We start from the raw sequence: 10,848 nt of genomic DNA, 5'->3' as shown, positions 1-10,848 counted from the left end.
AGTATAAGTTCAGTAAGATAATTCTTTCAATCAGTGACTATTAAATCCTAAGGTACATACCTCCGAATTTTCGACGACTAGTCAGTTCGTCTTGGTCACGGAATAATCCTAGTCTCGCGAAAGAACTAAATTCGGAGGTATGTACCTTAGGATTTAATAGTCACTGATTGAAAGAATTATCTTACTGAACTTGAAAATTGTTGTTTTGAATATTTCTATGATTAGAATATATCAACATTTGAAAGCTTAAGAAAACGTGTACAACCTACTAGTTTCTTCGGAACTTCAGCCGTACTTCAAACCGCGTTCATAACAAAATTAATATGAATGAATATAGTTCATAAATGAGGAAAGTATTGCTGCATATGAATAATGGTCGTCTCACTAATAATTGAAATCTAGATCTTTGTCTCGATTCACCTGCAACGTGGGTAGAGGGGGCATCAAGTAAGTTTTCAGATAATACTTCTGTAGAAAATGTAATATGTCCTAAGACTTCTATAAAAGCAACGAGTGTGGCCACAGTGATGTTGTTGTGTGTGCATTTCATCTTTTGATTGAAGCCTTATCTGAATAGAATACGTCGAGCAGATAGGAAAGACCAAACAAGTGTTTCGTGTATCTCTTAGTTCAGATATGATTTTGGTATACAATGTATATTCAGGAAATAAACTGAAAGTGTGGGAGTGGCGTATAACCTGCTACGTACCTACATTTTTACAACTTGTTTGCAATTGTTTAAAAAAAAAAACACAGGTCGGTCAAATCCACGTCCCCGTCAGAGCAGCGAGTCGGAGGTTAGTGAAGACTCAAGTTTGGAAGAGGACGAGGACGACGGAAAAATCTCAGTGAAGGTCAAGCCCTGCACTTACGACTTTTGGACAAGAACTAGAAAGGAGGTAACCTTGTAAAAGTTATCCTCTGTTTATTTTAATACCCTTGTCTTGCGGCTCCCATACATATATACCCATATATGGCACATGCAGCACTTGCATGCGTATCCCGTATATATACTGCGCGGAAACCGGAAGTAAGAGTCAGTAGCGGGGTAGAAGAGGTCATGGGTCAATAATTAATTCGATTGCGCAATTAGTCTTATATGGCTGTTGCCTCATGCATAAATTATGCAAATATCACTACAATGCAAAAAAGGTCTTCTTAAGTTATTCGTACCACAAATATGCGAAAACATAAACACACATACAGACAGATAATAACATATCGGTGATAATATATTCTCAAAGATATATATCCGCAATGTCATACCTAAAATGCTCAAGTCATTGACAATGCTTTCTAGCCATAGGCGTAGTATGTTGTCGTAGTTTGATAAGTTTCTTCAACTGTTTCTTAGGCGCGCACTTTTCTTTTAAAAAGTGCTTAAAGTTACCTTAGTTTAATTTGCCCCTTGATTGTACATACGTTTCTTCAGCGATTACTTTATGTTGTATTATATTGTTATCATTTTATTTTATATAAAATATAAATATTATTTTATTATCCCCAGGGTGCATTGAAAACCACCCTCCAGGGCGATATGTTCTCTGGTTAAATAAGCAAATAAACAAGGAAACAAACCTGGCTAGCAATCTCACAGTGGATGAACAAAATAAGATCAGATCAAAAATTCTTTGGTCCACATTCACCTAAAGTTTCAAAGCATGTAGGTATCATCGTTGAATAAACATTACTCAAGAACCTACTGCACTGACCAAGGACGCTGAACAGTGATGGGGTAGGAATTAAGAGGATTTCATTTTACATCAGTGATGGGAGAGTAGCATACCAACCTTACAACAGCCCATTCCAAAACATGTTTTGGAATAACACGTTTTGGAATGCAACAGTGGCTCATCTCAAGTGTTAAAGGGGCCACATATCGTAACTGATTGGATGTTTCATCTGGAAAAGAGATGGCCGAATTTTTTTTTATTCCAACATGTAATCACCAGACGTGGTGACGACACACTCAAGTTTTTTCAACTTATATTTCGGCCGAAAATTGTTCATTGTGTTGCAACAGAATGTAGGTATTAATAATTTATAGATTGATTTAATTTGTAAACCTTTTTTTTTCTTTGGGACAAATATGTTTTTATTTTACAGAAGGGTCCGTACAGGATGCGCCGTCGTCCACGGGGGTACGCCTTGATTCTGAGTAACACGAAGTTCGATAACTCACCCAATCGAAAAGGCGGAGAGGCCGATTTGAGCAACATGATAGCCTTGTTCGAGGGCCTGTCATTCGAAACCTACATCTTGCCGAATATGAATGCACGGGTTAGTGTCAAGGTCATTTCCCCTCTTTAGGCCATGTTTATTTGATGTGATTCTTTATTGACACAACAAAAAAGTACAGAGACTTTTGTATAGTCTTCTACAACTTAACTAAAGATCTCACAAATCTAAATACATGCAATATGTGTGGATAACGTCATCTTACGTACAGAGTATATGTATGATGTAACAATAAAGGTTTAACTATTCTCTAACATGTGTTCTCTAAGATCGAAACATTCTTTAATGTATTTTCCTATTTGAACACTGTATTGGTTATCTCCCCTGAGAATGTAGTTGCATTTGTCTATAGCATCTAACGTATTGAAATCAATTGAACAAGCGGAAAGAAAGGTGAACAGCAATAGGCGCTTATCATTGTATAGTGTACAATCCATTACAAAATGGTGCTCATTTTCAATCATGTTTATATGAATAATATCCTCGCTCCGTTTCCAACAAAAAAATCCGACCATACAATCGTAGAAAGTTGCTGCATATAAAGTAAATATATCTATTATATAAATTGCCATAAAAAAACTGGGGAAACGATAACTAATGTAGAATGCCAAAATCAATTCCAAAGGAAAAGAAAATGTGAAGACATGAAAATGAAGAGTCAATTATTCGCCATACCATACTCTGTGTGTTTAATCATTTGTTCAACCTTTTATGACCTCGCAAATTTCATAATGACGGGAACTTGTTTTGCCAACCGTCTTTTATTTGCACGCTCGCATCAGTTTTGGGTTTTCAGAGGATTACCATCCATATGATCAAATCAACGTGGCCTTAGGTGCAATTTACAGTTCTTTGACAAACCAGGATACAAAAGTCTGTTGATAAATAAGCAATTTATATTATCCCGTATTTTCTTCCAGACAATGAAAAGGAAAATTTCGAAGTTTTCTAAGCGCAAGGACCATGAACAAATGGACTGTTGTGTCGTGGTGCTGATGTCACACGGGCACAAGGGCGTCATATCGGGAACAGACAACAAACCTGTCAACCTGGAGGACATCTTTAAAATGTTTGACAATGAGAACTGCCCTCTTCTCAAGGGGAAACCAAAACTGTTCTTCATACAAGCCTGCCGTGGAGGTATTTTTATGTTTGAAATAACCCTATCGAAAAGGCTATTAAAGAAACTGGAATTTGATCTTATTTTATCTCTGTTGGTAGTCTTCAATTTCAGATTTCCAATGGTATATGGTACACGCACCTTACAAAATAACAACAGAGATATGAAGAAATAAACGATATGTTTTTAACTTTTATGACACCTTTATGTTACACGTAATTGAAATGTTACATAAAAATGAAAAGTGCATTACCATGGTGAAATAGGACCCCAAACGTAGCGTAATTATCAATCACCAATGGGTGCTTAAACTAATGAAATATGAATCTGATACCATATTAAATATCTTATGTATACTGGAAATGTGCTGTTAGGAAAGCACTCTTTTGAAGCTTGTGAATTCTCATATCAAATATGGCGCATTCGCACCAAACTTCGGTACAGCTGCTAAGCTGAGGACTTGGTGACAGCATAGAAAAAAACACTGCTATCCTTGTACATGTCGTTTTTGTGAAAGATAAGAGATTTTTTTTTAATTACAGGAAAGGTGGACAAAGGTGTAGCAGCACCTGAAGATGAAGATGACTCAGCGACTGCCGATCTTCAAGCCCTGATGGAGAAGCTGCTGCACCAGCCTGCTGCATCCGATGAGGACGAAGCAGACGAGACAAGGCCAAGAGTGATCCCTACCAGGACTGACATGCTCTGTTGCTATCCAACACAGTTCGGTAAGTTAAAAATGCACTTTTCAAAAGCTGGTCCATTGCAATGTTGATGCAATGTTCCAGTGCCTTGCCTCACATAATAGAGCTACTGAACCACAGTAAGACATTATTATTGCCCTTGACTAGTTCTATGTGTATTGCCCGAAAATTAACAGTAAATAGTTGGGCTGCTAAGATTTCTAACCTGTGGTAACACTCTTCTACATATTATTTAATGTACTGGAAAATTGTATGGAACGTTTTTACTGTTTCGTGTTTTGGTTCTAAATATGTGTCAATCCGAAATTATGTCCCAACGCAATTCAGCCGTTCTGGCTGCAATGTTTGTGACAAAGTTTTGTATCTTTTGAAGTTAACAATTCATAAATGTATGTACAGCCTGCTTTACATGCATCATCGATTGACATTGAGGTTTTATGTATGCATGCCTTTAAAAACTGACGTGTCGGTGTTTACCATGCCCGTTTTGTTGAAAAACAACTCGACGACAAGACTTGGGTGTATGTTTCTGTTCTGATTGTCGAAGCTGAGGCAAACTTAGAGACATTTTATTGCATTCTTTTCGCAAGGTTCTACGTCAAATGGCAGATTCTCCATATGGCAAATGCCTTATTCTTGAAAACTACAACCGGTCAACCGGTAAAATCTAAAACGTCAATCCAGCCATTACCTTCTCTTCTTTATTAGATCATTCACGGGTTGTAGAATTAATTCTTTGCTTCGTCCTATTTTTTCCAGGGCATAAAGCCTTCAGGGGCACAAAGAGTGGCAGTTGGTTCATTCGGATCATCACCGAAGTCTTCATGGAAGACGCTAAGGACAGCAGTCTGTATGAAATGATGACAAGGGTCAGAATACAAATTGCTCTGAACAATGTCTCTTGCTATGTACATTGATAATTACTTGTTGGTCATAACATATACGATCTTAATAATGAAGTAATAAAGCAGTTGAATCTTTTCAAACTGGATGGAAATTTAATACCTATTAAATTCAATTTTTACGTATTAAAATGGCAATCCAGTTTGAAAGGATTCAACTGCTTTATTACTTTATCTTCATCCTGGATTATTAACCTTCACCAACGTATCAAGGATCTTAATAATGATTTCCCTTATCTCATTATCATTTTTGACTTTGCAACTGTATACATTTATTTGTCTGTACCTGTTCTAATGTTTACTTGGTTTTGGGTAATTTTTCTGCACAATGGTCAGAAGTTTACCTCTTTTGTTATACATAATGTTACGAATACTGACCATTATTGAAAAAAAAAAACTATTTGGCATGGTTGAATGGGCTAACCAGCCATCTAAAGATTCAATATATAGAAAATAAAATGTGTTTCTGTTAGTTGAATTCTTACTGTATGGTGGCGATACAACTTCACTTTGTTTTGAGTTACTTGTGTTTGATCAAGATATGTTTTCCACATATGCAGGTGAACAACAGAGTTTGTAAACAAACAGCATCGTCCTCATCCAACCCTAGCATTCACGGGGGCAAGGCAGTGGCCGAGTTTTTCTCCAGTTTACGCAAGGAGCTTTACTTCTTTCCTGGTATGAGCTTTTTAAAGAATACTATCCCAGCTGGAAGGTAGTACACTGTATTTGGAGTTAAAATGGAGGAATTTATTTGAGAATTAATATAATAAAACTTCCAAATCAGGACCTCAGTTGCATAAAACCTAAGAAAATGCTACAGTAGCTTTCTTTTTTTAAAGACTCTCAGGACAATTTGTCTTATTTGGTTGGAGAAGATATATACAATTACATATAACATGGGAAGGTACAATACAAGTAACATAAAGATCATTCAAATGATGACCTTCTTTGCTTAAATAATACGAAACCTCTTTGATACGTCAGGGCGTCGTATGAGGCCTTGAACACGTGCTTTTTTAATCTCCAGAAATCTGTAATCAGACCCAAAGGGCCAGTTTTCGTGGGTACTGGACAGCATAACATGCATCCTTATATATGCTTTCAAACGAGCTTTTTTTAAGATAAAAACTAATAGTAATCTGCTCTGCAGGCGCACCATTTCCGAAAAAGCCCAAGTCATCTGAAACGACTGCAGGTGGGTAGCGTTTACACATTTGCTAACAGTTCTACTATCTTTATCATCCGTGCAAAATCTACCAAAGATCATGTGTTGCAGAATGATGTGATTATGTTGATAGAACACTGGCAATTGCTATTCAGCCGGTTACCAGTTTGATAGGAAACAATTCAAACTGATTCATCGAATATACCTTTGTCATTGAATAGCGGTACAATTGGTTACTAGTGCATTCTTTCATCAGTGACAACTTGGAAGGATAAGGATACTAACCTCCAAATTTTGGATGGCTATCAGTCCATCTTGTTCACGGAGTGGCCTAATCTCACGAGAGCGCGAGACTAGGCCCGAGACTTGCATCGGTCTGTCCGGCCCCACCCCCCGCCGCCTCCCTCCGGAGTAAGCTTAAGGGTAAGTAAGTCTTGGGGAGTTCCCAACCAAGGTGCTAAGCTCAACCGGACAGAAGGTTGGGAGCTCCCCAAGACTTACTTACCCTTACTTCGGAGGGAGGCGGCGGGGGGTGGGACCCGACAGACCGATGCAAGTCTCGGGCCTAGTCTCGCGCTCTCGTGAGATTAGGCCACTCCGTGAACAAGATGGACTGATAGCCATCCAAAATTTGGAGGTTAGTATCCTTATCTTTCTAAGTTGTCACTGATGAAAGAATTCACTAGTAACTGTATCAATACGTGACAAATGAATCTCTTCAACGGTACAATTGGGTTTGTCATTTAGTGCTTGTGCATGTATGCCTATATACCATGCAGCTTGACATGTTTTACGTCCCTTGGTGAGTACTGTAAATATAAAAGATAGTGTCTACTTAACTCCAGTTGGTTCTTTATTGGTATACATACAATCGACCCAAAATAAACTAAATAGTAGTACAATTCTCTAGGTGATTCATCGGATAGCTCATCGGATGAGTATTCTGCCTCTCCTCCAAAACCAAAGAAGACAAGAAAATCTGTAGAGAAGAGGAAGAAAGGAAAGTCGCCAACAGGTGTGCTATTTACTTTCCATCTATGATCATGTTAAACAAACAAAGAAGCAAACAAACAAAAATCCAAACACATGTTGTTGAACAAAAAAAATACTGTCTGCATATCACACATTACTGACTCAAGTTCCCAGGTACCGAATCATTAAACCTGAAATATTTATCTAGTCGTTGAAAACATTGTTTAGTAATGACTATAACGTGATTCATAATAAAGATGCGATGTTCCCTCTTTGGCAGTGACATTTTGTAACCTGTGCTAAGATATTAATGACACATGCTAAGGATTCATTAATCGGCGATGTCCATTCCTATCCATTGTTTGAAAAGTAAGTTCTAGTAGATCATGCTTATCATTGCTCATGCCAATATGTGTGCCTTTATTTGTTTCAGTTGACGTGTCGAAGTATTTCGCCAAAGTCGTCCGTGGAGTCAGCGCCTATTGGGAAGATTTGGCACACAAGCTGGGTTTGGAGGGAAACGAGATAGATGTTATACAGCGAAATAAACACGACTGCGATAGCAGGTGTTGGGAGGTGTTGACAAAGTGGAAGAACGACAGAGCAGAAGCAGCAACTCCCCAGGTCCTGAAGAAGGCTCTTATTGGAATGGGCCACAGGCTCACGGCAGAGAGATTGGATGGTATGTACATCATGTAACAAAATCAAATCAACTTTATTGCTCAACAACTGTAGCTGATACAATGTATGGCAAAGAAACAACAAATGTACATGCACAAACTAATACTAAAATATAATTCTAACGGGCTAGTCCATAATGATACTAAAGCTAATCTATTGTGTTTTCTTAGGAAGAGTATTGTTACATTCTGTAATTCAGGGGATATATCAGCTATTTACAATATGGTGTCGCTTTTGTAGTGATTCAAATATGAATTTTCCAACGTACACTGATATCTGAGTAGGACATGAAAGGAGCATATTAAAGATATCTGATTTTGAGTAATTGTATTGCCTTGTTGATTTGATTATATGGATGATATCCCCTGGGAACCCCATAACTGATGCGAGTGTCAGAATAGAAAAAAAAGATTGGTAAAAAAACTTTGCCTTCATTGGTCAAGAGGGTTAAACAAATGACTAAACACACATGGTGAATAATAGACTCTTCATTTTAATTTCTTTACATTCTCTTCTTTCAGCGTTATATATGTATACGTCATTAGTATCGTTCTGCAATATGTTTTTTTTTTTGCAATTGATGGCATATATATTGCAATGCCCATTTTGTAGCTGCTTAGTACGATTTACGGTATAGTCAAAAACTTTTTTGGAATGTGCGAAAATTCATGCGCGCGAGGATATATCATTCATATAATCAAATCAACATGGCCTAATGAATGCCATACAAATGTTGGTAAATGCATGTTCGTTTTGATACCAATGAACAACTACCCTCCCCCCTTTTTTAGAAAATAAAATATGGGCTTTTCCATTTTTGGACTTTCAAATACTTACTAATAGTCTTATTTGCTTCTATTTCAGATCCGTCTGAGGATGACTGAAGTCTGCTTGATCGTACTAAAATAGATGTCGTTTTTGTACGGTTGGAATTTTAATACAATGAATTCTTGTCAATTTTATTCGTTTTTAGATGTGTAGTTTTGCTGTTTTTTTACTGTATTGATTTGCTGACATGACCCTTGTATTGTGTGCCGCTTTTCAATTGTACTGAAAGTTTTTTTAAGATGGCGATTATTTCAAAATGTAACGAATTTGGTAATTACCTTCGCCAAGAAGGTTATGTTTTTTGTGTATTTGTTAGTTTCTACAGTAGTGCATAAAAATTATATGATTGCAATATCATGGCATGCATCTGTGCATGCAACGTTTGGTATCTTCAATTCTGGAATGTTATCCATTGGGTACTCATGATGACCTCTAGCGATTCAGTTGGTAATTGCAGTGTTTTCCGTACCCTCCTACCATGACAATACCAAAGACCAAATACATCGCATTATTATGAAAACGGCAATGTACTAACGTTGAACTTTGCGCGACTGTTTCGTTTTATTTGCTGAGAAATGCCGAAACCAATAATTCCCATTTAGTCAACTTCACTGTTAATTGTAATTATTGGGAATTTGTGTATACTTTGTCGATCTGTTTACAATTCCGCATGTAAATTGAGCAAATATGCGTTGGCGCTGTTAATATAAGTTGTAAACTTGAGTGCAGCGTCACACTGTCCTTGTTATGTTTTCCATGTTTTGATGAATAAAAAAATGGAGCAAATGAACAGTCGCCATGCACTTAAAGATGTTTGCTATGGGACTCATAATGTATGAAATACTCACCACATGTAGTTTTACTTAAGTTTGTTTTAGCTTCGAAAAGTTCTCATGATCGGAGTTTGTGACATTATGATTGAGTACACGGTCTCATCTTTCACGTACTTGATGTTGTTTCCCGTACCATGCTTTTTTTCTCATTAAATCTGATTTATAGCTTCAGTCAAGGTTGTTTAATGAGTAATACCTCTACGTCATTACCACATTTACCTTTCTTATTCAATTCAATTCAATTCTTTATTATTATATCAACATTGCAGACATACATATAATGTTGCCTGAATGACATTGATACTTACAATCATTATATTAAAATCAACACATAACATTACTCTCCAAGCAGAGGTTGTGGGGGAATGATCGTTACATTTTATATATGGCCTTTTTTGTGCTGACCCCCACCAACCTTCTCTGGCTAATGGATACTACCTGGCCAATTTGATACTGTCTTTTTGCCACCGAGAGGGATCTGCTTGGAGATTAACATAACATTACGTTGCGTTACATACACATATACATAAATATATACATACTTAATATAAATTGTACTTCCCAGATATAACAAGTACCATTCTGATTATGCAATCTGACTGTAGAGTCTGATGGACTGACGTAGGAAAGAGTTCTGGAGTCTTTTTTGTTCTGGCTGGGGGGATGGAGATAGTGTTTTTGTTTCCGAGAGAACCAGTAGCTAATGATCTAGAAACAGAGACAGGAACAAGGCCATATAAAAGAGGTCGTCAAATGTTAAAAAAACTTTGTTTTTTGTTTTCAGTTATTTTGTAGATCATACCGATCATGAATTTCAACATGTTCGTTGGCTTTCTTTCTCTATTGCACCCCAATATAGTTACCTTTGCCAAGAAGGTTATGTTTTCCGTCTAATCCACGATGAAAATGAAATGAGGATCTTATTTTCATAATCAATGAGTAAAATGTAAAATTTCGTCAATCGGAATGGTTAACATCATTTGGTGAAGGTATGAGGTAGTGGAACTCTTGTTTTTAATGCGTCGAAATGAGTCACCATGGGGTTCTTCACTAGTACTATAGAAATCCCCATAGGGCGAAAACTGCGTTCTGCCGCCTTGAATATAATAATTGACTGCCGTGACCCAGTAACCTTTGCTCTCTCTATACTGAAAAGCAGTCATGAAAGACCCCATGCAGACCCTCATGAAAAATGGGCCTGGTGCCAGGTCATGCACTGATAAGCCTGCTCTACGTCTAGAAAAATCTATAGACTTTCTTAACCTTTTTCTTTTACGTGCCAAGATTCGTTTAGACTTTGTACCCCAGTTTTCAAAGTAAACGGAATGTACGTGTACTGAGTTGGAAGGAAGCAAGCCTCTGACAATTTTCTTCAATTCAGGGACGCATGTACATGTCCTGT

At 37.3% G+C, this 10,848-nt stretch overlaps 1 protein-coding gene and 1 long non-coding RNA gene across 2 annotated transcripts in view; both read left to right on the top strand.

Annotated features, from left to right (window-relative positions):
- LOC109463126 (caspase-2-like) overlaps window positions 1-6,275 on the top strand; it is an 8,881-nt gene extending 2,606 nt beyond the window's left edge. Inside the window, exons 2-8 of the mRNA XM_019759842.1 lie at window positions 757-899; window positions 2,107-2,280; window positions 3,159-3,378; window positions 3,901-4,086; window positions 4,822-4,931; window positions 5,525-5,642; window positions 6,118-6,275. Coding sequence (XP_019615401.1) covers window positions 757-899; window positions 2,107-2,280; window positions 3,159-3,378; window positions 3,901-4,086; window positions 4,822-4,931; window positions 5,525-5,642; window positions 6,118-6,170 — 1,004 coding nt within the window. The 3' untranslated portion in view covers window positions 6,171-6,275. The remainder of the gene's footprint in view (window positions 1-756; window positions 900-2,106; window positions 2,281-3,158; window positions 3,379-3,900; window positions 4,087-4,821; window positions 4,932-5,524; window positions 5,643-6,117) is intronic.
- A 673-nt stretch (window positions 6,276-6,948) lies between these two features.
- Window positions 6,949-9,150, top strand: LOC109463136. Its single transcript, XR_002139803.1, has 3 exons — window positions 6,949-7,147; window positions 7,538-7,786; window positions 8,650-9,150. It is a non-coding gene; the product is annotated as an uncharacterized LOC109463136 (long non-coding RNA).
- Window positions 9,151-10,848: the final 1,698 nt, after the last annotated feature.

The sequence above is a fragment of the Branchiostoma belcheri genome, unplaced genomic scaffold (assembly GCF_001625305.1).
Source record: "Branchiostoma belcheri isolate BF01 breed outbred unplaced genomic scaffold, Haploidv18h27 scaffold122, whole genome shotgun sequence".
NCBI lineage: Eukaryota > Metazoa > Chordata > Leptocardii > Amphioxiformes > Branchiostomatidae > Branchiostoma > Branchiostoma belcheri.
This window is presented reverse-complemented; position numbering and strand designations above follow the sequence as displayed.